The 27,301-nt window shown below is 37.9% G+C and overlaps 1 protein-coding gene across 4 annotated transcripts in view; it reads right to left on the minus strand.

The window, feature by feature from the left end:
* Positions 1-27,301, minus strand: part of ZNF521 (zinc finger protein 521) — a 275,207-nt gene that overhangs the window by 237,968 nt on the left and 9,938 nt on the right. For 3 of the 4 annotated variants that reach the window (XM_077900307.1, XM_077900305.1, XM_077900304.1), the window contains one exon: positions 8,514-8,693. Coding sequence is in view for 3 of the 4 variants with exons in the window: in XM_077900305.1 (XP_077756431.1) it covers positions 8,514-8,693 (180 nt within the window). In the remaining variant the exon portion in view is untranslated. The remainder of the gene's footprint in view (positions 1-8,513; positions 8,694-27,301) is intronic. The other variant, XM_077900306.1, reaches the window with a different exon arrangement.

Raw genomic sequence — 27,301 nt, forward strand, 5'->3', positions numbered from 1 at the left:
TGAAGTGATTTTTAAAGTCTTCTGCGAGGACAACTGCAGGATATTGATAGAGAAGCATAAGTAATCATCAAGAAAATGGCAAATATGGCCCTTCCACTCCTAGGGAAAGCTGTTTGTCAGCCACTGTATAAAAGAGGGAAACAATTCAATCAGACCTGATCCAAGACTGGCAAAACAAACTGATATTATCAGAAAAGTTATTTGAAATATGGGCTCATATCCACCATTGATAATGATGAACCTCATAGGGAAGTGTAATCACATGTGTTCGCTCTTTGGTGGTTCTGTGAGATAGCTTTCTCAGCTCTCACTGCCATTAAAATGAATTGTCAAAATAAGGGAATCTGGACCAGGACTTCAAAACAACATAAATTTATTTTAGATAACCTTGTGTATTGGGATGCCAGTGTGGCTCAGTGGTTGAGCATCTGCCTTTGGCCCAGGTTATGATCTTAGGTTGCCAGGATAGAGTCCCGCATCAGGCTTCCACATGGAGCTTCTCCCTCTGCCTGTGTCTCTGCCTCTCTCTCTGTCTCTCGTGAACAAATAAATAAAATCTTGAAAAAAAATACCTGTGTATTTCATCTTTACCTCAGTTTTCAATTTCTACTTTTATGAATGTTGTACATGCAAATCTATGAAATGTGTTAATAAATATGTATGACAAAAGGTGTTTGCTAAATTTTTTCTTATCAAAAAGTTTGGAAACCACTGCTCGAAAAAATAAGTGCATGGAGAAGGGGCTGGGAATGGAAAGGATGGAGGCCATGAAACTGCATTTTGAGGCTTAAGGGATTTGGAGGAAAAAAAAAAGTAGACTAAAAACTAAAAACATAGGGGTGCCTGAGTGGGTCAGTCAGTTAAATGTCTGCCTTTGGTTCTGGTCATGATCTCAGGGTCCCAGGATTGGGATCAAGCCCTAGGTCAGGCTCTCTGCTTAGCAGGGAGTCTGCTCCTCCCTCTCTCTCTCTGTGCTCTCTCTCTCTAATAAATAAATAAAATCTTAAAAAAAAAAAAAAAAAACTATTTTAGGTAGGAAACAAGGAATTGATCAAAATGGAGGGAAATAAAAAAACAAAACATACATTGCCTTAAGCCTAATTATATAGAAATAGATAACTAATATATAAATGATTAATAACAAAGTATGAATAATGAATTAATATAGAAATTAATACAGAAATATGCAAATAAAAGTTATATGCCTTAAATGTAACTGATACAAACTAAAAAGTTAAAATATCACATTTATTTCATGTAATTTATTTCAACTCATGTTTTAAAAAGGAAAACAAAAAAAGGCTTTAAAAAGTTTCAATATGCTTCCATGAAAACAGCGCTTCTTTCCATAAAATGCTGTTTCCTTATTCCCTTTGCCAACACAACTAGCTGTTAGAGTACTTGATTTTTGGGTGGAACCAGCCAGTCTTTAATTTACCACAACCATATAACATATGTACAATCACTTTCACTTCTTTCAAAAATTCTTTGAAAAAAAAGAAAAACCCAGATGTTGAAAAGTCTTCAGTTCACTAAACCTATTGAAGCTTCCAAGAAGTCTCATAACTTTTAAAATCAAATTAAGTGAACACATCATTTTATCTGATGCACAGCATCTACTCTTTGATTCAGCTCATTTTCCTCAAAAACGTGAGCCTGTACAGTAATAATATTTGTAAAGGAGCCACAAATATGGCTAGAGTTCTAAAAATTTGGTCTACAAATATGTTCCCCCAAAGTGTGACAGCCTTGCTGTCATACATATCTCTACTTACTCATCTTGCCAATAGGATGATGGGGCCAGAGGGTTAAGAACTAATACAATGCTATTCAGTTTTTTTCTGCATTTACACCCAGGCAATTCGCATTAATGATGTGAAAGAACACTTAACAGACAACTCAAGTTTGCAAATTAGCAAGAGAGAAGAGAAAAATGACTCAGAACAACAAGCATACAGTATTACCAAATGCACTTTACACATTTATCCTGTTAAGTGTAGCTTAGTTTTGATGATTTACAATGCTAGTTCGTACTCAGTTTTGTAAGCATAATAAAGTCTCCGTAATCTCAGCCTTCCCCATAGCACCCTGCTATTAAATCTTTGTTGAGAAGTGTGATGAGACCCCTCTGGCTTCCAGCCCTCCCCACCCCCTGAGGGAATTGGCAAGAAATGATAGGGTTTGTGGATTAGTAAAATGAGAGGTTCTCTGTGCTTTTCCTTCTTTAAATATATATTTTGATAATCTGTCTTCTGCATCAGAGAGTCCCAACAGCATTAGACTGTTGATTTCTCTCCCTTCCCAGCCTCCAGGAAAAAGAGAGCAAGGCTGGGGCAGGACAGGTGGTTTCCATCTACTGCTACAATTGAAAAGTGGGGTTTAATATTTTTTTCTTTCCCCTTTCCCCTTATTCCATCAAGCAGGGATGATAAACTTACTTACACATGTTGGATTGCATATGAGAAGAAAACTGCACCATGAGACAAAAAAGAAAGAACTCATCTTGATGAGTGCCACCTTGTCCCTACCTATCCTTAGGGGATATTTTGTTTCCTAGATCAAGAGGCTTGTCCAAAATAGTGCCCACATTCCAGAACACCTCTCAGTGATGAATCATGTGTATGATCCCTTAGATCTCTAGGTCCCCAGATGGATCAACTGGCTGTAAGTTCAGTCCCCAGGTTACTGACACTTACTCATGAACTGACCTGGGGCATACTTAATCCACCTGACGATTTTCAAATCTGGGTCGAGAATTGGTTGTCTTGCTCTGTATTTGAACTTCATCTTCTAAGGCTCAGTCTAGCCTGGGGTCACTTGGCAAGACTACAGCAGGATTTCAAGACTTTTAATACCGAGTGAATCAGTTTTCATCAAGGCAGACTCCCCAAGGGATGTGTCTCACCCTTGAGGATGAAAGTCACCAAAGGAACAAATCTCAAATTACCAAGAAACCCTCAGTTACAGGATGGAAAGAATCTGAAAGCAGGGTATCTACCAGTTCTCTGACAATTGAACTACCCTGGGTAACTCCCACGGGTGTCAAACCACAGAATATCTCAGTTTTCTGTTGTTTTACAAATCAACAAGTTTTCAGATTTCTTTCTCTCCTGATTCTACTCTACAGTTAACCCTTCAGAAGGTTATTCAGAATTCTCTCTTTCTTCATGTAAATTGTTTACCAAAAAGTATTCAGGCTATGGTGTAGCTGGGGAGGCTCACACATGTAAGAAAAGACTTCAAAATTAATAGAAGGGAAGCAACAAGGAGCAAGGAAAAAATGGAAGCAGAAAAGGACTGCAAACCAAAGAGAAAGGAAGCAGAGGACTATGAACAACAACAACAACAACAAAAAAAAATGGGGGATCCATGGGTGGCTCAGCAGTTTGGTGCCTGCCTTCAGCCCAGGGCATGATCTTGGAGTCCCGGGCTTGAGTCCCATGTCGGGCTTCCTGCATGGATCCTGCTCCTCCTCTGCCTGTGTCTCTGCCTCTCTCTCTCTCTCTCTCTCATGAATAAATAAATAAAATCTTTAAAAAAAAAAAAAAAAGAAGAGTTTTTAAGAAAGGACAGGAATCAGAGGGATTGAGCAAGTATGCAAATGGGATTGGAGGAAGTTAAAAGACAAAGAGAGTGAAAAAGAACAATGAGAGAAAGAATAAATTAAGAGGGGAAAATAAAACTAGAAATACCTTCTTGCTAAACTAACACTTTGTCCATCAGGGAAAAAAATAGAAGAAGAAGAAAAAGATGTAGCAGCAGCACCACGAAAAGAGTTAACTCAAGCAGCAGGAAACAAGAATTGGAAGAGTCGAACCTCCCAACCTACATTAAAATGATTTAATCAAAGAAGAAGGTAAAAGCATCATATTACTTTTTTTAATTAAAATACTTCCAAGGATCTTTAATCTTTTTCAGATTAGTCTGAAGGGTACCCTTAGCCAATTCAAGTTTCAACTTCCACACCTTCAACAAATGTGAATGATTGCTGACTTCGTTTCTCCCCCTTCTCTCTCTCTGATCCTCCACTTTTGCTTTTCTCCCATCAATCCTCCATCCTCCCAGAGAAATCATCCTGAAACAACAACAAACAGGACCAAGACTTACCAGATTTACCTTTCCTGAAATGTGTTTCATTGTCAAAAGTAAGCCTCCCCTTTCCTACCTTTGATTAGAATGGTGTGGTGTGTGAACACAGGCTAGATTCCCTACTTTTAGAAAGCTTAAGATCAAAATAAACCAAATATTTTATTAGGGTGAGGGTTTTTGCATTTTTGAAGAAAAACAATATGCAGCCCATAAATAGCTTCACCGCACCATGTGCTAAAAATCCAGCATTTCCTGCACTGATAGTAAAGTTGTATAATATATAAAAGAATATATAGTGTATAATATAAAAAGTTATAAAGGAATAGTATCTTTTGCTTCTACTCTCTTCATAAAGCTGAACATAAGGATGACTATGTGGCAGAAACTCAATAAAAAGAGAACACTAAAGAGAATTCAAGGTTTGTTTAACAGCCCACTCTCACCTAAGGTAAGATTTCTTGCTGGCATAGCATACACTAGCCATGTCAGTCAAGTCACTATGTCTTTACTCTAACCATAGTGTTGATTCTACATGCATAAAGCTTCTTTTAAATCACCAGGCATTCCACTGAAAACAGAATCATACTAATTGTCTGCATTTAATGGGACTTTCCAAAAATTATGCATTCTAAGGGATAAAAAAATGCATTCAATGAAGTCAATTAAGTGTATATGAGCTAGAAAATGCAAATAAATCCACAAAGAATACAAATACACACCCAACAGAATGCTAAAATTAAAAAGACTGACAACTCAAATGTGAGCAAAGAATCACAACTGGAACTCTCAGACATTGCTGGTAGGAGTGTAAAATGGTGCAACCACTTTGAGAAAAGGCTCACAAGTTCTTCATACATTTAAACATATCCCACTGCCCTTCTCCCATGACTCAGCAATTCTATCCCTACTTATCAGATCAAGAAAAATAAATATATGTCTACAGAAAGACCAACAGAGGAAGGTTCACAACTTTATTCACGAAAACCAAAAACTAAAAATAACCAAAATGTCTACCAATGGAAGAATGGAGATAAATTATGATATATTCATATTACAGGATACTACTTAGCAATAAAAAACACATTATTCATATACAACATGGATGAATCTCACAGACATTATACTGAACAAAAGAAGCTGGACTCAAAAAAAACAGTACATATTGTGTGATTCCACTTATAAGAAGTTCTAAAACAAATGTGTGGTTAAACAACTTTACAAGCTAGTTACTTCTGAGGAGCATTATTGATCAGAAAGAGGTATGAGAAAAAAAAAAAAAAGAAAGAGGTATGAGAGAAATTTCTAGGATGCAGGAAATCATCTTAAGAGGGATGTGTTTTGTGAAAATTCATCAAATTGTACACTTTTGATTTATAAATTTCACTGTATGGAGATATTACATTAAAATCACAGCATTAATAATTGTAAACAACTATGAAACTAGTTAGTTGGTCTGCTTATATGATATGAATAAGGAACCTTGAAATTGCTTAATGTGTATTCTAGACTCAAGCAAATAAGTAAACATATTGAGAGATGAAGCTAGGTTTCTCATTATTCAAGAATGTAGTAATGGAGAAATATGGAGAGGAAAATATGGAGAGGAAAAAGACTGGGATGAACTTGAAGTGTTGGACTGCATTAGAAGCATCAATATGAACAACATGGTTCTTCTGCATATATTATATTAAATTTACAAATACACTTACTACTTCTATCTGCTGGAGGCTCTATAATCAATGATACCCACAGCAATGAGAACACTTAGCTCCCATATCTTGGTTTTTTCTAAATACCTTTCTTCTTAAAGGAATGAAGAGGGCTCCATGGAAAAAAGGCTGATTATGAGACTCAAACAAGAATATGTTGAGCCTGGGGCATTTGTCTGAAGCCGAAACTAAGGTAAGTTCTCAAATAATGATAAAGACGTATGGAATCAACACAAGATCCCATTTGAAGGATTCCCATTGGCTAAATCTCGGGCAATCCGAGCACCAAAACAATAACAGTAATGAATTATGACCACTGAATAAAATAAAATCCAGAAGCCTACTATGGTGATATGAATAAACGAATGAATGAATGAATAAGAAAGGAAATTGTGGTAGAAGACTAATAACTACAAAAATTATAGAGTTAAAATGGATGTTCTATGAGAACGAGGATATTTATATGGTGTCAAAGCATCTTCCCACAAATTATTTATTACTTACAAAGGGAAAATAGTAACTTTACACTGGAGGAAGTTGGTGGACACTACCCTAAAGAAGCATTTAATATCAACATCATCAACATTAGAACAAATCAGCATCACATGTTCCAGACCTAACGCACTGAGAACATCATTTTGGTGGTGTTCCTGCCACAGAATGATGTAACTTGAATTTAATCACAAGGAAACAAATGCAAATACAGACAGGCATTCTTAAAGTAGGTGATAGATATTCTTCAAAAATGTTATGGTCAAGAAAACCAGAGAAAGACGGAGAGGTCATGCCAGGTGAAAGGAAACATAGAGACATGACAAATAAATCTTATGCATGATCCTGAATTCTACACAAGAAAAAAAGCTATAAAGGACATTATTGAAACAACTATTCAACTATGAATATTGATCATGGATTGTAATAGTGTTCTATAGCATTAAGATGTTAACTTTCCTGATTTCAAGAATTATGCTGTGGTCATGTCAGAGAATATTTGTTCTTAGGAAATATATAAGATATATTTAGAAGGGCATGAGTCACCAATCTTCTCTCAAATGATTAAGAAAAAAACTAGTGAAAGGAAAAGATAATGATAAAGTAAATGGGGAGAAATGTAAATAATCATTGAGTCAGTGAATCAGGGAAACAGTGCATGGACTTTCTATTATGTATTGTTTTAGTAATTTTTCATAAGTTTCGAACTGTAACAAAATAAAAGTTACCAAAAATCTTATAAACAACAAAAAATATATCTATGACCAATATCTATATATACAACATCAATGCTCAAACCAAGAGTAATGGGTTTTATGAAAGAAGGAAGATTCTCTGGCCTAACTTAGTTACCATAGCCCTTTCCTGAAGCCACAGTACACTTTTTTAGTATATGTGCTGCCAAAGTGAGCACACCACAGTACACTTTAATAAAGAAGCCTATTTAACTGGATTTAATCCAAAATCTCCACAAAAATCTGTTCAGAAAACCTGACTAGGGACACCTGTGTGGCTCAGTGGTTGAGCATCTGCCTTTGGCTCAGGTCATGATCCCAAGGTCCTGAGATCAAATCCCGCATGGGGCTTCCTGCAGGGGGTCTGCTTCTCCCTCTGCCTGTCTCTGCCTTTCTCTGTGTCTCTCTCATGAATAAATAAATAAAATCTTTAAAAAAAGAAAGAAAATCTGGCTTAAATCCATTTAAAATCTTAAAAAAATATCAATATAAAAAATATATATCAATATTGTATGGAAAACAGTTGGAGAATCATTTGTTTAACTGAAGAAGGATTTGTGCTGGGAAACTAAGAGAGAGATAGAGACAGAAGAGAGAGTTATAAGCACAGACACACACAGCCAGAGAATGTCAGCTTCAAATAGCAAGGGAAAAAATAACATGAATCTAAAAAATATATATCTAGCTAAAATGTCCCACTCAGGCTGACATTGTCCATTTTTGTAGGATATATTTCTAAAGAGGGTAGAAATTTGGCAAACTGAGTTTTAGTTTCCTTAAACCATTAAATTGAACACGTTGTCATGCTTCTTGTTATTTTAAATTTGATCCATCCCATGAACTGCATAGCAGAATAGTGTCCATTTCTTAGTGGGAATCCACTGTGGAACAGGCACTATACAAGGCTCAGAGAATATAATAACATATAAGACACAGTTCCTGCCACCCATGAGCTTGCAGTCTAAAGAGGGACAGAGGGGAAGTGAACACATGTAGTGGAAACTATGAGCTATAACAGGCCGAGGACTTTATGGGAACACAAAAAGGCACCAAACTCAGGCAGAGAGGCATCAAGGCAAGTCCCCTTGAGGAAGTGATATTTACATCAAAATAAGTTAACACATGCTACCTTTCTTTGAAAAAATATTCAAAAGATTCTTTTTTTTTTAACTTTCTTCTAGCCATCATGTTAGATTCTAGACCCACATGTCATGACTATATTGGAAAAAAAGAAAGGAAGAAAAGAGAAAAATTTACCCAATAGCTATTAAAATCTAGGTACAATTCATTATGTAGGGACTATGACACTGAGTTTGCCACAAACTGCCATCGTAGAATTCTTTCTAAAGCATTTCCAGACTTACCTATGTGATCAAGTAAGGAAGTAAAACAATTGGAAAAGAGTGGGGGTGGGGGAGGGGGGAGCACAAACTGAAAAAATCAGAAATAGAACAGTATGCGAAGACCAGAAGTGATAAGTATTGTTTACCTGTCAACTGACATTGATTAATCTTGTGTTCGGTGATATCGCTCAGTGACTCGAACACCTGGAGGCAGCTGTCACAGCTGTGCACAGCTTCGTCTTCCAGCTCCTCGCCGTCTTCCGGCCTCTTCTTACAGTCTATTGCCTCTCCATCTTCAGTCTTGTCTTCAAGTTTACAGTTGGGGTCTGAAAGAAAATCAAGACTGTGAGTATGCGGTTGAAAGACAGGTTCTTTTAAAGTAACATTTAATCTTCTTGCTACCAAAAACAGAAGCACCATTGTCCCAGAAGCTGCAAAAGGAGGGCTTAGGGGCAGATTTTATTCCAGAGGAAGCAAAAGTGAGTCTTCCCTAAAACGTATCACATCAGGATGACTGAAGTTTTTCTTTCCCTCCACCACGGGGGCCTCTTCTCATTGCTTCCTTCAAATAATTCATCCGTCCACCCTGGCCATTTCTCATAGCTTTAGGGGGGAGAGGGGTTGCTTAAAAGGTAGAGATAAATCACTTCTAAAATTAAAGTCTCCATTGTAAATGAAAAAAACCACTGTGCTTAAGAATGAATTCCCTTTCTGCTAAATATATTGTTTCACGGGAAATTACTCAAATTAGCTAAAAGTCTAGAATAAGCTAAGCTAATTACCATAGGCACGAAATTGACCTTTACTTACAAACTGGTCAAAACATACAGTTACCCCATTATTTGTTAGACAGTGATAGCAAAATAAGCTCTACCACGCAGCAACACATTCTTACAAACACAGATTCAAGTGTAAATATATTGGCATGTCTCTTGTTTTTAGACAAGTAATCATCAAAAAAAGCAAAATATATGAAGGGTAATTATAAATTATAATCAAGTCAACAACTTAAATGGACATTACCAATGTCAGAAAGCTAAGTGGTGGGACAAGTAAAAATAGCTCTATTCTACCTCTAAGAATGATACATAAATAACGAGGGGAATAAGAATGTAAAACACAGGTAATATTTTTACTCAGATCTCTATAAATACTTCAAATACTTTTTGATTTGATGGGCTGTCCTTTGATTCATTTTAGAGAAGTACCCCCAAACATCCTAGTGCCACCCCTCCTCTTGACAGGAAAGCAAGCGTAGGGAAGGAAGGGAAAGAGAGGATATGCCTCTTTAGGGGAAATTGGGTAATATAATCTATGACATAATTTATGGGACATTAATTCCTAATGGCGAAAGTCCTCCGAAGTCAGAAATAAATTATATCTCAAAATATAGTCAATAAAATGGTTATAAAAGAGTTGTATCAAGATACCTAAGAAATATGTAATGCATTATCTGTAGTCAATTTTTTATTATGGCAGGATACAAATTTGAAATGTTAAATCAAGAATTCAGAGAATTCAAATTAGTCCAGATTTCTTAGAAAAGTCAGTAAGTGCCACCACACCACCATCCTGCTGTCTGCAAGTGCTCTCTGCTGCCCTGCATGTAACACGCATCTATGAACCCTACTTCTTACAAGTCACTATGGTCCTTTTTTTTGCTGGCAGTTATTCTAAAGCCATTCTTCGCATCTGTAATAAACTTAACTCTATCACCACCCCTCAAATGATTCACATATGCCAAAATCAACTTACATTTCAACATATATAAAAATCTCTTGGGCTCCTGAAAAAAGCAGAGTTCTCATCTCAAAGAACAAGTATTTTGTTTGTTTGTGTATTTGTTTTTAAAGAACATAGTGTTTAAGTGAATTGGTAATTTGGGTTGATTTGCCATCTGGAAAATTATTATCTCAATGCTCTACACAGTGCCCATTTCAATAGACTGGGGTTTTGACTGCTCATTCCTGGGGGAGTAATCACAGGATCTTTTTCGTGTGTCTTATACTTTGCTCAGCACAGCACCGTGTCCAGGTGAGTGCTTAGTAAATATTATTTAGTGATGATAAAAAGGGAGAGGGGTGAGGAGAAAAAAAAAAAGTACATAAAAGTCCTTTAACTGGTATTTTTCCTATAAACAGGAACAGATCGAGTACCACCAAATTAAAAAGTACCTACATACCTACATTTCCCAAAATCGACAGGATGACCCATCACCTTGGACTTTGGTGATTTCAAATATTTCATCTAAAGCTACAGACAACAACAAATAGGTGGTGGTTCAACTATCACCAACAAACGAAACCTAAGTGGTAAAATACTGCCAAATTAGAGAGAGAGTCAGGAAAATAAATAACTGTCCCAATTATGCCAAACTGGCCCTCACACCACTAAACACTTGTTGGCAGGCGGTACGCACACACTAAATATTCTCTATTGTTTAGCATGAGATTCCAGTTTCTCATAAAACTGATAGCACTGAGGGAACTGTGGGTGCTAGGTCTGAATTTTAATATGATTATTGAAATGCTATGCATCAAGTTTGCAGAACTGTTTGTTTTTAAATAAGAAGATACTCTGAATACTTTAAGTAGTACGCAGAGAAAATGATAAAAACTCACCTTCCTTATTATTCAAGAATATGGACACTTTACATGAATCCAATATTCAAAATATCAAACAAACAGGAATGCATGCATGATGCTTGAGCTCTTAAAAGCTAGAGCATGGCTCCAGTTCGTGCTCCTGACACTGTGGCTAGTTATTAAAATAAGGGTCATTTTAAGACTAATAAAAAATGTTTTTGCTTCCACTTCTGCATTTACAGATAGAACCCTTTAGGGACCGAAGTCAGTCAAGCTTATTCACTTCTGCTGCAACTTTAGGATGCATGCTCCAGCCAACTGGCGAATTCGTTTTTAGGTCACCACTTAAGAGGGACCCTCTGGGGGGGTGGGTGCTATTATAGCCTATGATGCCTTGGCATAATGAGTGCTAGAATCTCAGTCTCTCTCTCTCTCTCTCTCTTTCTGTGAGTAGATTTTTTTCCAACCTCCACTTTCATGAAGAATTATTTCTTGCCCATTCAAAAGATGTTTATTTGTGTTAGGGGGCTCCATTCCTAAAATTAGTTGATGTAAGGAAGATTCTGGAAAGCTTACATTGTCAACCATTTCTTTCCCACAGGTGGCTACACTTCAATAATTGCACATGGCCTTAGTTATGTAGTTTTTATAAAGTCCTTTGAGATCCAATCATAAAAAATAATTGTATTACTCTGCGAGCCATTCAAATCTCTGACTTCGACCTAAGGGGTTATAAATACAAGGTCCATGCCTGTAAGTACTGCCCCTGCTCCCAACACCACCTCAAGGAGGACAATTGTTCTTTCAACTCAATTGTTGTGCTCCAAACTCCCCCAAAGGGCAGTATTTTTAAATATCCACAGACCCCCTGCGCGACAACTGCAAACCCCATTAGAGCTACAGACACCGTTCCCTGTCCTTTGACCTAAAGGAAGCCACTCGGACATGTGACCTCCATCCCTAATGATCTCACCTGCACCACCTACTTTCTGGCTCATCCTTTCAAAAGGCTGCTATGAAACCCTAGAGTTACAGAGTTCTAACCTGGTTAAAAGACTTAATTTTGGAACAAAGACACAATTATTATCACAAAAAAATAAATGGCAGCTCTCTGTTTCCAATTTTGTTAATTTTACTTATAAATGGAAATTTAAAAGAAGTATGTTTTTCCCCTTATTACGTTCTCTGGCAGGTGGTGCTTTCCTTCTCATCCTCCCCTTCATAAGGGTTGTTATTGCTATAACTTGGGTTTAATAAAATTTCAACTTTGGGGAAAATGAAAAATTGCACTGGCTTAAAAGTGTTGGAGGCAATAAACCCATGGACTTCAATTAATTTCAAGTGTGGGATCAGTTTAAGGCCAACCAGCAGAAATTCTATTCTGTCCATGTAAAAATGAGGTTTCACCACATTTACTTTTTATAACCTATATAAAAGTCAAGTAAAAGTAATGAATATCTAAAAGCCATCTCAGTGGACTGGCAAAGACTATCTGTATTCTTGAAACTCATCTTACATATTTCTCTCTGTGCAACACGGATCCCATGCCTGATCAAAGCTAAAATGTCAAACCACTGAGAAAACAGCCCAATTTCCAACCCATTTCACTGCCTAGAAGTGGACCTCCTTCCAAGCCACTTTTGCATGGAAAAGCACTGGCAAAAGAAAGAAAAACTAAGAGATCATGTGGTTATAATTATTACCAGGCAAGGAATATTTCTGCAGCTCAGTGGTAAAGTAAAACTCTGTCGCTCCCTGCTCCCAATAGTGTCCATCGCAAAACAACTGCCTCATTAAATCTCCGCAGTAAGATTAATATGCCGTAGCTGCACTACATTTATAACTTGGTACTCTATAAAAAGCACATTTGATGGTAAGAGCCAGAGCCTAGATACAAAGTATTACTATAAAAACTTCTGGCAGCCAATATAGGGTGCAGGCCCTCTGTCCCTCTTGCAGGAGATCTAAAGGAGGCTTTTCCTGGTTAATTCCAAGCACAAAGCTCTACCTTACAAACCCTAGTCAACTTTTATAAGAGTGGCAGAAACACAAGATTCTGAAGATGATGTAAATATGAATGCAAGAAGATTACTTAACAACTAAGATTGGCAAGAGATGAATGAACCCAAAATACTCCACTTATACACACATGCAAACTTAAAACATGACCATTTCCTAACAGTCTGTTCTCTGGTCATAGTCAGCTTTTCACCAAATTAAACAACCAGGGCATGAATTACTCAATCTTAAATCAACCCACACAGTGCCAGTAAGTTCAAGAAATCCCAAACTAAAAAGTGAATGCTGCCTAAAAAACAAAACAAAACAAACAATTCTTGGCTTCATTGTGATGACTGTGACCTCCTGGATCTTAATCACCTAAAACTAAAAAAAAAGGGGGTAAATGTTCAGGAAAAAGTGGGCTCAACACTACACTACTAGTGGGCTAGTAAAAATATAATGGTTTTATTACTTGAGAAAGCTGCCTCAGTTTTCTTCCAAGGATTTTGTCTAAAAATACAAAGGGCATTATAACTCAGTGTCTTATTCTCAGAAACTCCATGATGAATAAATAAACAAATAACTTCTACAAATGCAGCCCACATTCAAATCCCCCAAATCACTACAAATGATGAACCCCACATTGACAGTCATCTTGTGCCAAATAATCATTAGCCGTCTAAGGTTTTTAAAGTTCACATCTGTATGTACAGCTAGCTCTAGGGTTTACTGGCATAGTTAGAAGTCCCATGCCTAAAGAGAAAAATCAAACGTTATCTGTTTAAAGCAAACTATGTCCAAAATCACTCCTCCCGCACAAGTGGGTTCAAACTGCATTCACTAATATATCTTGATACTTTCTGAGAACAGAGGAAAAGTTACCTTCAGGCTACAAAGAGTTAAACACAGAGCAAGCAAGCCTTCCTAGTTTTCAAAAACCAAAGGGCGGGATCATTATTTTGTGCTTTCTGGGCTCTAGCTATGCATTCTAACTTGAAATCCCATAAGATGAAAACAGATTTAGGGAAAATAAATCGCACACTGTTATAAAATGGCAAGCAAGCTCTAATGAAGGAATGTAGCATTACCAGACTGCACAGCCGTCTGGCCCACACCCGCCTGCTGGTCTGCTCCCTCATTTGTTTCTACTGTCAAGAAAAGGTAAACAAACAAAACAAAACAAAAACAAAAGCAACCAGTGCGGTGGTGGCCAAAGCTATACATCCCAAACCCAGTTCTCAGCTTGCTGGGACAGTGCCGGCCATCAGCAGCAACTGTCTGGCACCAACAGGTCTGAAGAGCTCAGGCGGTCAAGGATAAAAATGTGCTTTTTTACTTTTTCTGCAATGTTTATTTGTAACCACTCTATGCTCTGAAAGTTATTAAATTGCTTTACAGAAAAAAGAAAAAAAAAAAAAAGCCCCTTCCATGTGCTTGTTCTTTCCTTTGTCCATAAAATCTTCTCAGACAGAATGATCTCTGTATTAAACAAAATCATGCTGTTGAATTTAGAATTTCCGCAGTGTTGCTTGATTGTTCTACAGGTCTATTGCAGTCCTTGCAGACCAAAGAGAAATATCACAGATGCACTATTATCAAGGAGAACATGCCAAAGGTGAATTTATTACCACTCTTCTACCTACAATGGAATTCCTTGCAGGAAGATGCTAAGTGGGAGGAAATTCGCCTTGGGAGAGGTTAAAAACAACAACTACCACACATACACACACAGAGAACCATACACAGACTCTTTGGAACCAAATAAAAAGTTTCTCCCCTTCTGATCAGATTCCTACCCCAATTTCCTTCCCCCATTATCCTTAATGAGAAAATTAGAAAAAAGCAGTGTGAGCACTCCAACTTTCATATAGAGTATTCATCAATGCATTCCTGCCTTAAATTCTTTAACTTTCAAATTGAATTACAGGGCCTGCCTGGTCACACCTTCAGCAAACAAATGTTTACTGAGTGCCTATACTAGTAATAGGCATCTGGTTAAGGGCCTGGAGATGCAAAGCCTAAGACCTGGTCCTTGTCCCAAGGAGCCTACAGGTTGCTGCAGAGCTTCCCAACAGGCAGGTCAAAAGTGGGTCTAGTCAAGTGTTGGAGGATATTTCATTCAGCCGTCAAAGCGACCACTTACAGCTGGGGATAATGGGAAACTGGGGGCCTGTTGCCTTCCCATTTGCCCACTTATGTCATCAAAACTTAGCGTTTTTCTGCATAGGCCATTACATGAGAGGGCTGGCAAACTCCAGTGGGGATGGGGGCAGATGAGCAAATCGATGAGGGCAGAAGGCCCCGGTGAGTCCTTAGATGAAGAAGCCCACACACCAGGGGCATTTAAATCACATAAAGCAGAGCAGGATAATTCTATCTAAAGAAGAGCAGCTTGGTCTAGGTTTGAAAGGATGGGAGCCCCAAGGACAAGTAGAAAATGGGTCTCCAAATAGAGGAAACATACGTAAAGGCATACAGATGCATAAAACCACGTGATGCCTTCTAGGAAGTGCAAGTTTTTCTATGCTATTCCAATGGGGGGAGGGGGGGACAGATAGAGTGGGGAAAAAAGGGAGCCTTGGCAGAGAGGAGGTTGGAAAAGAAGCTAGACTGCCAAGCAACTATTGTGAGCTAAACGTTCACAGGCCAACTTCAGCACGACGGGAGGCCCTCCAGTCAGGACCGAAGGTGAGTGACTGATCTCCATTCCCTTTTAGAAAGATGCCCCACTGGAAATGGAGAGGGTAGGGTAGGGTTCCAGACCTGCAAGCAGGGGCTATGACAAGAGGTCAGCCAGAAAGGAGGGAATCGGGTGCCAACAGTCAATGGCAGAAAAAAGGGCCAGGGAGCCACTGCAGGAACGGGACTTAGCCCTGAGTGTTGGTAGAAGAAAGTGCAGAGCCATCTAATGACTGCCAGCCACTAGCTGCAGGAGAACCATTCCTAGAGATGAATGTGTGTGCGGTCTTGGTTGTTTTTTTTTTTTTTTTTTTTTTAAGATTTTATTTATTTATTCATGAGAGACACAGAGAGAGGCAGAGACAGGAAAGGCAGGCTCCATGCAAGGAGCCCAACATGGGTCTCGATCCTGACACTCCAGGATCACGCCCTGAGCAAAGGCAGATGCTCAACCACTGAGCCACCCAGGTGCCCCATCTGTCTTGGTTTTAAAACAGGTGTATTAATGGAGGCTAATGGCTTGCTTTTTCTCAATATGTTCACATCCAGAGTTTGCCTTTTATCCATAATCCCACCAAAGTGGAAACTGGAGAGAGATTGGCCAGAACTACCACAATCATACCAGCTAACTTTTTAATCCAGTGCAAGAGATTGGCAACGGCCCCCATGACACCTCTGGGGACTTAGACCTTTGGTGAGATTCCTTTTACTTTAGTCTTATTTCAAACATACACCAAGCCAAGGGAAAACAAATCCAAAATTTGACTAAAGACAAAAACAGTAATTGATTCTAACATCTCTTTCTTCGGCAATACTGCAAAATGTTTATTCAGACAACTACAATCACTAGTGAAACATACTTGGAACTAGGAGTTAGACACTTGGATGTTTGGGAAAGGGTCTAGTTATTTCCTCTGTAAATATAACAAATAACCTGCAGCTATAGAAGCCCAGCCGGGAAGCATGACTCCATCCCAGCAAAAGAAAATCAGGGCAGGGATCCCTGGGTGGCGCAGCGGTTTGGCGCCTGCCTTTGGCCCACGGCGCGATCCTGGAGACCCAGGATCGAATCCCACATCGGGCTCCCGGTGCATGGAGCCTGCTTCTCCCTCTGCCTGTGTCTCTGCCTCTCTCTCTCTCTCTCTCTGTGACTATCATAAATAAATAAAAATTTTTAAAAAAATTTTTTTTAAAAATCAGGGCAAAAAGCCTTTGTATTCCAGACATCATACTTTTTGATACTTCCACTGACTATTCTTATTACTTCAGCTATTTTAGATAACACCAATCCAATTGTAACAGTATTTCTGAATTCAACACTTAAAGTTAACTATCTCAACAATTACTGAAACACTAGCTTAGGGGGATAGTGTTTTGTTTTGAACAAGAAATGCTTGCTGCAATGTAGCAGTGCTCATCTTTACATTTTGAGAAGATAAACTCCAATCTCATTCACAAAAATCAATCCTATATTTTCACTCAGTTCTTCTGGTTAGTGACTTTCTTTTATTCTTTTTTTTTTTTTAATTTGGGAAGCTCCTCTTCTAAATTTTAAATCTTGTATTTGAAAGACCAGCACAACTGAATTTGTCTCAAGGTTGTGAATTAGACATAAAATTTGGGACTTTTAATATCCTGTTGCATGGACATATATCACCCAGGAATATGAAAACTTTCGTTGTTTTTTTTTCTTTTTTTTACTTTTTACCTTTAGCAGCTCCTATTGGCTCTCAAACAAAACAGGGATCCAACTCTAATTACAATACAGTGGAAACTGCTTTGAAAACAAGTATTTTAAAGATTTATTTTTAATTTTCTTTCTTAATTGGCACACAGTGGAAAGCCCACATTTCTAAGAAGTCATCCCATTCCGGAAAATAAAAAAGTGGTTTCTAAACAACTGCTTTAGTACCATGACAGCTAAGCAGAAGAGGAAAAAGGAGAGAGAAAAATCCTACCAAATAGGTACATGTTGTGTAATGAAAGATCAGAGCAAAAAGTGGGGCTGTGATTTATGACTTATGAGCTATTAGAAAATACAAGAAAATTTATGTATAATTGGGGGAAAAAAAGAAATTCATTCTGTTCTCCTCTAGTTGGGCTAATAAATTTCAAAACACATGCAACCCTAAATGTCTAAGGTTCCTTCAGCCTGATAAACAAAACAAGAAAAGCCACATAACTAAAAATAAACTATAAAAATAGATCATTATTGAATTAATACCATTTCTGCAACACTTCCCTTAATGAGTGTGAAACAAAGGAAATATAACAGCATCATTTTTAACTTTCTAACTGCACTTTTCATTTCCTAGAATACAATTCTTTAAGTTTCCATATGCATTCAATTAATGTTTTCCTTTAGTTTTAACTCAATCTCTCCAAAAAACAGATTTTAAAAATGCACTTTCATCTCTACAGAATGACAACCTTGCCAAATGTGAATTCAATCTGCATGTATCTGCAGACAAGTAATAAAGACACCAATGCCATTAGCATAATCAATACACAATTTACAGAGCTACCCAGATAGAACTGAAAGTGAACGTGTATGCCATTATCTTAGTAACTATAAATTAATAGTCATTTGTGGAAATATGTTCCCACTTATATTGTTTCAATCTTGAACTGTCAAGATAATGTGAGCATATATTAAATATTTTTATAGTATTGATGTTATATATAAACATATTTTAAATGATGATATATTATCAGATAATCTCCAAATATGCATAAAGTAAAATTAACTAAATCAATCACATATCAAGGAGAATGGCTGACAAATAAGCACCTATATTTAATCATTTTTCTCTTTTACCATGTGATTTAATAAGCAGATAAATATACATATGTGTGCGTGTATGTATATAATTCACAAACATCATTTTAAGCAAATACACATGGGGAAAGAGCATGCATGATCTCAGACGGTGAACTAGAAGGGCCAGATCTCATCCTATTTTCTTAAAAGAATAACAAGGGATCTAATCTAATCAGTTCTATGACTGCTGCTTTTAATTTTGAAAAATCCAATCCTTTTGAAAATTCCTTTTCAAAAAAAAAAAAAAAAAAGAAAATTCCTTTTCAGTCAACACTACCAAAAAAAAAAGTAAGTGCCATCTCTAAAATGCCGAATATAAGACTTCAGAATTGAAATCATTTTTGGGGGGAATGGTGACATGTCATGCCCAAAATCTTCCATGGATGACACCAATGTCCCACCAGTCCTTGGGGCAACCTGTCCCCAACAGCTGTGTCCATCTCCTTATAGCACAAAGAAAATATGTATGAAAAAGTGGCATCTTTCAAAGAAAACAGACATTGCTTCAGGGTGGTAACATGCCAGGTGGAAATAGGAATTTGCTTCTCCACACAGTGTATTTGAAACAGCTAATGTAACATTATCAGGAGGCTATTCAACCCAAAGTCATATCCATTGCTAAAATTTTGCAGGCACAACTATCACTCATGTTTTCCTATTACTCAGACTGGTGGGCTCCATCCTAGCAAATCTCCGACCTCTGAGGGAGAGTATCTAGAGGAAGGCCTTTGAAAGTCTACTCAGCTTCTGTAAGGGGGCCTTTCGGTTGAGGTTTTACCAGCAATGAGAAAACCCTCCTGGATCCCTCACTCCAGCACCCCAGCACTACCTCCTCTACAATACCTCCCAGATCAGCTTTCTGAGGCACACAATGCTTTTATCAGAAGCCAAAGCCTTTAATCACACAATTAGGGATTTGTCAGGTTTCTACTGCTTTTAATTCTCTTTCAGGTATAACTAATATATTTTTTTCTTGCAGAAGTAACTTTCTCGGGGGAGGTGTAATAGGGGAGGGTACTGACATCTAAATACTTAAAGGATAGGGAACAGCAGAGGAGAAACTCAGAGGCCAGGGGATTAATTCTTTCCACCTCTTGACTGGGCTTAAGATTGGTCCTGACTCCTTCTGTTTGAAAATTATGAGATTAAAGACTGCCCATTTTCAAGTCCAGAAGTCTACATTCTTTTTCTACTTCAGCCATGCTAACTGGATGAGCCTCATTTTTCTCATCTATAAAATGGGAATAATAATAACTGACATAAGATTCACTTTAGATCAAATGAAATGCACAGTATTTTTGGAAACATTAGGGGTTCCCAAATGCAGATGATATTCCATAGTGAATTCATATCCACTACCCCTCTTTTATTGTAGAGAACGGTTCCTAAAAGTTTAATATAAAAATTGGTACAATTTCTCTCAGGCTGTCTACAAAAGGGGAAAGATTTTCTGCAGGACACAGAGAAGCAAGCCAGCCACAGAACTGTGTCCCACCTCAGGACTTCGCAGAAGAGGGAAACATAAAGGGGTTAAAAGATGCGTGCTTCCTCAGGGGCCCTAGGAATTGCATCCAAAATAAAAGGCTGCTAAGAGTTAGTAACTTGCTAAGAGCCAGACACATATTAGGTGCCTTACATTTGTTACCTGACACAACAGTCTTGTGAAGTAGATTCTCACCATTTTATTGGTAAGAAAAAGGCTTACAGAGGTTTGACAACATGTGGGATCCAAACACAGGCCCGTTGCGCACTGGGTCCCTTAGGCCAACTCACTGGGACATGTTGGTTGTACCTCCAGGACTAAAAGCTTGATATCCTGACAGCTAAAACTAGAATAAGGAAGGTGATCTCCCAGAGAGTGAGCCCCAGATTTGGGCTTTTGTAAAGAATCTGAGAGGGGTGGGGAAAGACACTTTTCCTTCCACAGTCTAGAATGTTTACTTCCATGAAAGGCAATTCCTACAACCAGAAATCAAGAGACTAAGACTCTCCTCCCTGTTGTGTCACAATGTCCTAGTGTGACTTGAAATGGGGTAGTTCAGCTCAAACTACCACCCTAGCCCAAAACACCCTTCCCAAAGTGTCTTCTAGAACATTTATTTTAAAATATCTCAACGTGGAATTTCTTTTGTCACTCACAAAGTGAGGATTAAAAGCAGCCTGGTACAATCCTCTTGACTCTCTCCACTCCAATTTTCATTACTATTTCTTTCACTTCATTTAGCATTAAGGTTGAAGGGAAAAAAGTATAAATGACTATTTGAAAGTCATCTGATTGGATATATTAAGGTTTTAGGCTTTGTCCGAATAGAAAGACAACTTTATGACAGTTATAATTTCGTTACAATAAAAAGAGATGGTAGTGCCCACACAGAGTATCAGCAGACTGACGAGTGCGCAGGTCAACCAGCGGCCAATGGCTGGGTTTCTTGAGCCTGAAGGGACCCTTGGGGCCCAGCATCTTGGAGTGGGGACTGGATGATTTCGTGAGCTAAACAAAGTAGAACTGGTGACCAAATGAGCAGGGAGAGGCCACAGAAATAAAAATAACGCAAAATGAGCTGTTAGGACTTACTGCAGAATAGAATGGAGAAGAAGTCAGACACCAAAGAAATTTCAGACAATCTGCCCCAAAATAAAGTTTCACATAAAATTAAAGCAGTGGCTAGCCACAGTCTGATACGGACTCATAGTTAACAGCAGATGTGCATTCCTGTGTTCTCCTTCCATCTTCACACTCTGTACTCACAAATACTTCTAGACAACAGTGAATTCCACTCTGAAGCCACGAAGAAAATGCTTCTAGATAAACTTACTGATGAGTATGGCGATGTAGAAAATCATCCCCTTGTTCAGCTAATTCTTTTGTAAACCCAAGCCCAGATTTACCTTTTTAATTTAAGGATTATTAATAAATCTACTATGATTAAACTTTCATAATGATATGTGAATTATTTGTCTCTAGCTCCTCTCCCAAGAACAATTAGTCTACCTTTGCAGATTAGCATTGGCCCTTTTGCAAAGAACCTCAAAGACACAGACCTGACTTACCAAAAAGATGGCAGAGGCTCTAAAATTAATTAGCTCCACGTTATGTTTCCATTATCTTTTAATTGGAATTTCTATAGGAATTTTTCTTTCAGAACTCTGTCTACAGAGTTTGGCATTTGGCAAAGCAAAATGGAGCTTAGAACAAGGTGCTAATTTGACCAGTGTGAAAGAGCTAGCCATGACACACTCAACCTAGCAAAGATATCTGCAGGGAACCCACCCAAGACAAGCCTCTGAAAAAGCTGTGTGCAGCCACATGGATACCTAGAAATCCCTACTCCTGAACCACAGCAAAAAGGAATTTTCTAGAATAGAAAAGGGTTGTATACCATGGAAGGAAGAGTTTCCTCACAAGACAGAAAACTCTGAGAGTAAGAGTAAAAACCACTGACTAGGTACTTCTCATTTGCCAGATACTATTCTGAGAGTTTATAAATTAACTCTTAATTCTCACAAAAACTCAATAAATTAGGTACTAATATTACCCTCACTTACAGATAGAGAACCTGTAGTCCAAAGTGATATAATCACTTGCCCAAGGTCAACCAGATTAGAATTTCAAGATAAGGTGTCTGATTTAACAGCCATGCTCTTAACCACCATACTATATTGACCTACTAACTAAATATTTGCTAAGCACCTACTATATTTCTAGAAATGTGGTTACGTGCTGGGAATACAGGGGCAGAAGGGCACAGACAAGACCCTTCAGCCAGAGTAATGGGAAAGACAAAACTAAAAGAATATCAGAAAAGAAAAAAAAAAACTTTCTATGTCAGACACAAAATCTGTTACTTACAAGGGAAAGCACTGACAAAATTGAAAATAAACAATTTTAAACTTCCATACAACAAAAGAAAAAAATTACCACCCACAAAGTCAAAATGGGGAAATATTGCAACACAAAAGTCAGACAAAGGACTAATTTTCTTATTAATATGAGCTGCTTTCAAACCAAAGAATAAAAGGATCCAAGGAAATACAAAGACAATTCACAGAAAAATAAATACATATGATGTATAAACATAGGAAAGGATGCTCATAATTATAGAAATGCTAATTAAAATGTCAATGAAATACCAGTTTGCTTGTTTCACAAGTCACATTAGTAAAGATAAAGTATTTAAACACAGATCCTTTCTAACCCTGCTGTTAACAGCAGTGTGAACTAGAATTACCTCTGCGGAGGGCACCCTGGCAAGATCTATCAAGATGTTAAATGCATGTTCCCTTTACCCCACAATCCCATTTTTGGGAATTTATCCCATTTATATAATCATACATGTCAGCAAGAACGTGTATATGCTTATTAAAGCAACATCTATAAATAGTAAATCAAGCAAAAGAGAAGTAAATAAACAGAAACAAGCTGATGGCCATCAGCAGAAGGAGGGTGGAATGAAGAAACATCATGCCGTGGGTAGTACAGAGTTGTTAGAATAAAAAAGAGGTCCTCAGTTGGTATGGAGGGGCTCCTAGGAAATATATTTAGGGAAGGCAGCACAGACAGCTCTTACTTTGGTTGGGGAAAGAAAGATACCCAAAAGACTCACATGTATATGTCTAAAGACATTATCACTAGAACCCGCATCCTCTCAAAACTGTGGAGCAGATATTGAAAGAACAATTGGAAGAACAGGCTAACATTATTAGCCTGTCCAGGGTGTCAATGCATCTCACTCAGACTTGGCTTGGAGAATTGCATGAATGGTGGCAGAGGCTTCAAACATCTGCTCTGAGACTGTTTGGGGGGACTCTGTGAATAATGCTATTAGGAATCAAAACAACAGAAAATATCTTAAAAATGTGAGTTGAAAAGTTTGGGTAGGTAGATTAACTTTTTTACGATCTTCCAGTTTCTCTATGTAAGTTTTCAATTACAGAATATACTATACAGAACATATAAATAAGGAATCAGATTGTTGATGTACTGTCCTATTCTAGTGTTTACTGAGCTCCTTGATGGGGAAAGTGTGCTAAGAATTTGCAAAGATCATAAGCAGAAACATATTGCACAATTTGAATATATTTTCCTAAGTATCCATGAGGCCAAATAGAGGAGAGTTGTTAAATTGTCTTATGATACCAAAATAAGTGAGTTATTTCCAGTATTTATTTTTTTTTATTTATTTCCAGTATTTAGATAGCATTATAAGAATGAAAAGAAATCCAGATGTTTGCAAGAATGAGTAGATCTAATGATGAAAGACTCTATGGATGCAGTCAGGGTAGTTCACTTAAGAGCAAGAAAACCAAGCCCAAAAATAAAGGATGATCTGAACTTACACACAAGTTAGCCAAGTGCAAATAATATAAAAGAGATGTCACTTGTATGAATTGAAAGTATACTACTGCTGCAAAACTAAGTACAGGTTGGAATTAAACATTACGAGGGAAACAAAGAATCACCTCAGTAAGTCTTCACAGACTGTGAGCTTCATGAAACCCATAAGCAACTAACTGGGTCTGACTTGTTCCTTACTATATCCTTAGCACCTGACACATAATTGATGCTCAACTAGAAATTCCTATAGAATGCATGACCATATTCAATAGTTTTCATTCAAACCCATATTAAACTTGGGGTGCCTGGGTGACTCAGTCGGTTAGGTGTCTGACTTCAGTTCAGGTCATGATCTCAGGATTCTAGGACCCAACTTCCTCCTCAGAACTCTGTGCTCAGCAGGGAGTCTGCTTGTACCTCTCCCTCTCCCTCTGCTCCTCCCCCTACTCATGCTTGCTCTCTCAAACAAATAAAATCTTTAAAATATATATTAAACTTCAGATTTGGTTGGAAAGTGCTTCCTCTATGATCCTTCCCTGACCTCACTGATATCTGTGAAATGTTCTCATAACACCCAGTACTTTCCTTTCACATGACTGTAAATTATTAGTGTCTATTTAATTGTCCATCTAATGTGCTTCCTCCACTGCCTGGTTGTAATTCCTTCATAGCATCCCCAACTCTAAGCACTCCTAGACTGGTAAAAGATAAGTGTACAGTATCTGTTGATGAAACAAATGACTGAATTACTACATTTGCTTGTGTACTTTTACATCTGTTCGTTTACCATCTAGTTTTAGGCTATGGGAATTCAAGAAAAAAAAACACAGAATCCTTGGGCACCTGGGTGGCTCCAGTCAGGTAAGCATCTGCCCTCAGTTCAGGTCATGATCCCGGTGTCCTGGGATGGAGCCCTGCATCGGACTCCTCACTCAGTGGGGAGCCTGTTTCTCTCTCTCCCCACCCCACCCCTAGCAGCTTGTGCTCTCTCTCACTATCTCAGATCTCTCTCAAATAAGTAAATCTTGAAAAAAAAGAAAGAAAAAGAAGAAAGAAAGAAAGAAAGAAAGAAAGAAAGAAAGAAAGAAAGAAAGAAAGACAGACAGCCCTGCTCTCAGAGGGCTTCTCAACAAACCAGAAAACCAACCTAGAGCTATGGTTTCTATGGTATGTGACCATATAAAGGGAATAATAAAGAGAAGACTCATTTTAAGTCGGGTGGGTCAGAAAAAGCCTCACAGAAGATGAGGGATGAGTCTTAAGAAATGAAAATAATATTCAAGTCTTTATTGTTGTACAAAACTGACTTGTGAATTCACAATCTAAGTCTAGAGGAGATTCAATGTGAAGCTGTGAAAATCATTAAAGGTTTGGGCCATGCTGCTATATGAAAATGATACCAGCACCTGGGCAAACGGATGAACATGAATTGAAGATGACCAGCCAACAAAAGTCAAACTAAATTAAAATGCTGTCCTTAAAGCAACACACTTTGACCTTGGCTCAAACATTTGTACTGCTGCAGGTTCATAGCCATCCCATGGCAAACATCCAGGCAAACAGAGTTGGTCACACACTCACTAGTGTGTGATTTCTAGTCCAAAGTGGCTGTGGCTGTGGCTGTTAGAGGTCCTCCCAGTGAGACATGACAAACTCCTAGTGAGGGGAACTGGTCACTGGCCCTATGCTCACATCTAGAAACTACAAATTGCTGTATGGAAATTCCAAAACTTGGATGGAGTCAAATTTCTTATAAAAGCCCTGTGGATGGTTCAGTAGGTGATACATGTGTTCTTCTGTATCAGCTCCCTATATAGGGGTCTGAACAAGAAATCATAGTAGAAAGTAAGACCATCTCACCTCTGTTGTTTGGTTTTGTTCCATTAGCTACAATTCAATCAAGTTCACAACTTAAAAAGCATGCTTGCCCCATTAATATGAATTATTGATCAACTTGCAAGAATTACAATTTCTTCAATATGAGAATTCTACAATGACAGAGATAGAAGGAAATCAGAAGGCGTCAACACATTCCTTCTGCAAGAAATGAAGTGATTTTAGTTCCTCGAAGCTTACTGAGCACGAAGTATAAGTCAGGTACCTGGCTGAGCATTCTCCTGGCCAAGGGACACAGAGGCAAAGACAGAGCTAGGGCGCCATCCCAGGGGTTGCCAGCCCATCACACTCAGACTGGGTTTTAAATATGCAAATCAGCAAGTATAAAAAACAGTTACATTTAACAGAAGCTATAAAATGGTGTTATTATCTTGTAATGGTTTTATTTTGAAGATTAAAAATTTGGTATAATGATGCAATACTTATGTAAATGACCTATATGATTTTGGAGGAGGCAAAAGGGATTTCATGTTGATCATCTTTTTCTTCGGTCAGTTACACTCCACCATCACCATTCATTCAGCACTCACATCTTTGAACATGAAGACCATCAAGACACCCAATATCATTATCTCTAAATTGTCTTATGCTTAAGATTTATGATTCTGCAAAAGTTTATTTCAAAGCATTCACCTGTCTCCCAGGGGAGAAATAGTCAAACCTGCGCTATGGACTTTTCAATACCAACTTGTTTCATTCCTTAGTGTTCTGTTCCTGAATATTTAATGGAATGAGTTCCTTGTGACTTGTTTCACCTCAATTTTATATGGCAGGGATTCCTAACTGAAGTTTGGTGTTGCGGGGTTTTTTAATATCAGCATCATACATACTCTCAATTATCTTAAAGGATGACATAAATCTTTGATTATTTTTAAAGATGAACTTTAATATCACACAATTAACTTTCAATAATGTTATCCAAATCTTTTTTTTTGGGGGTGGGGGGATGGGGGGGTAAAAGATATTGCTAAGTCAATGGCCTAAATCCAAAAGAGATGGGAATATTCTATATATGTGTTTAGTGGTTTCAGTTCAAATGAGCGTTTTTACCTTTTAATTTTAAGAGGAAACATTGCTCACTATTCTTAAAAATTATAGCTCACCAACTTTTGGTGCCAACAATGTTTTGTAATCCATTTTATCTAACTTTTTTAACTGACTTAACTTGCTGAGAAAGCGAATATATCATGTACATGTATCTCTTTCTCCTTACTTGCTTTGCTTCCTTCCCTAAATTAAAAAGCAATGGAAGATATTTAAAATCTCATCCAGTTTTCTAGACCAGAAGCCTCCTCAGAGCAAGGTTTATGTCTGCTTCGTTCACAGCCTAATTCTCAGAATTCAGCATAAGGCCAGGAACAAAATAAACACGGGAGGGAGGGCAGAAACCCTTGTTAAATGATGAAATGAGCCCCCCCTCATTTTACAGAGAGGAAATCTGAATCCTAGAGAACAGAGGTTAAGTGGCTTGCCAAAAAAGTTCAGACCGCACATGAGAGCTGGCCCCCTTGCCCTTTCTACTCTGTAACCATCTCCCTACTAGTACTAATACCCAAGTCACAATACTTATGACCATACCTAATTGTTTCTGTTTTTATTCTCTACTCTTTCCAGGAA

The sequence above is a fragment of the Canis aureus genome, chromosome 6 (assembly GCF_053574225.1).
Source record: "Canis aureus isolate CA01 chromosome 6, VMU_Caureus_v.1.0, whole genome shotgun sequence".
NCBI classification, from domain to species: domain Eukaryota; kingdom Metazoa; phylum Chordata; class Mammalia; order Carnivora; family Canidae; genus Canis; species Canis aureus.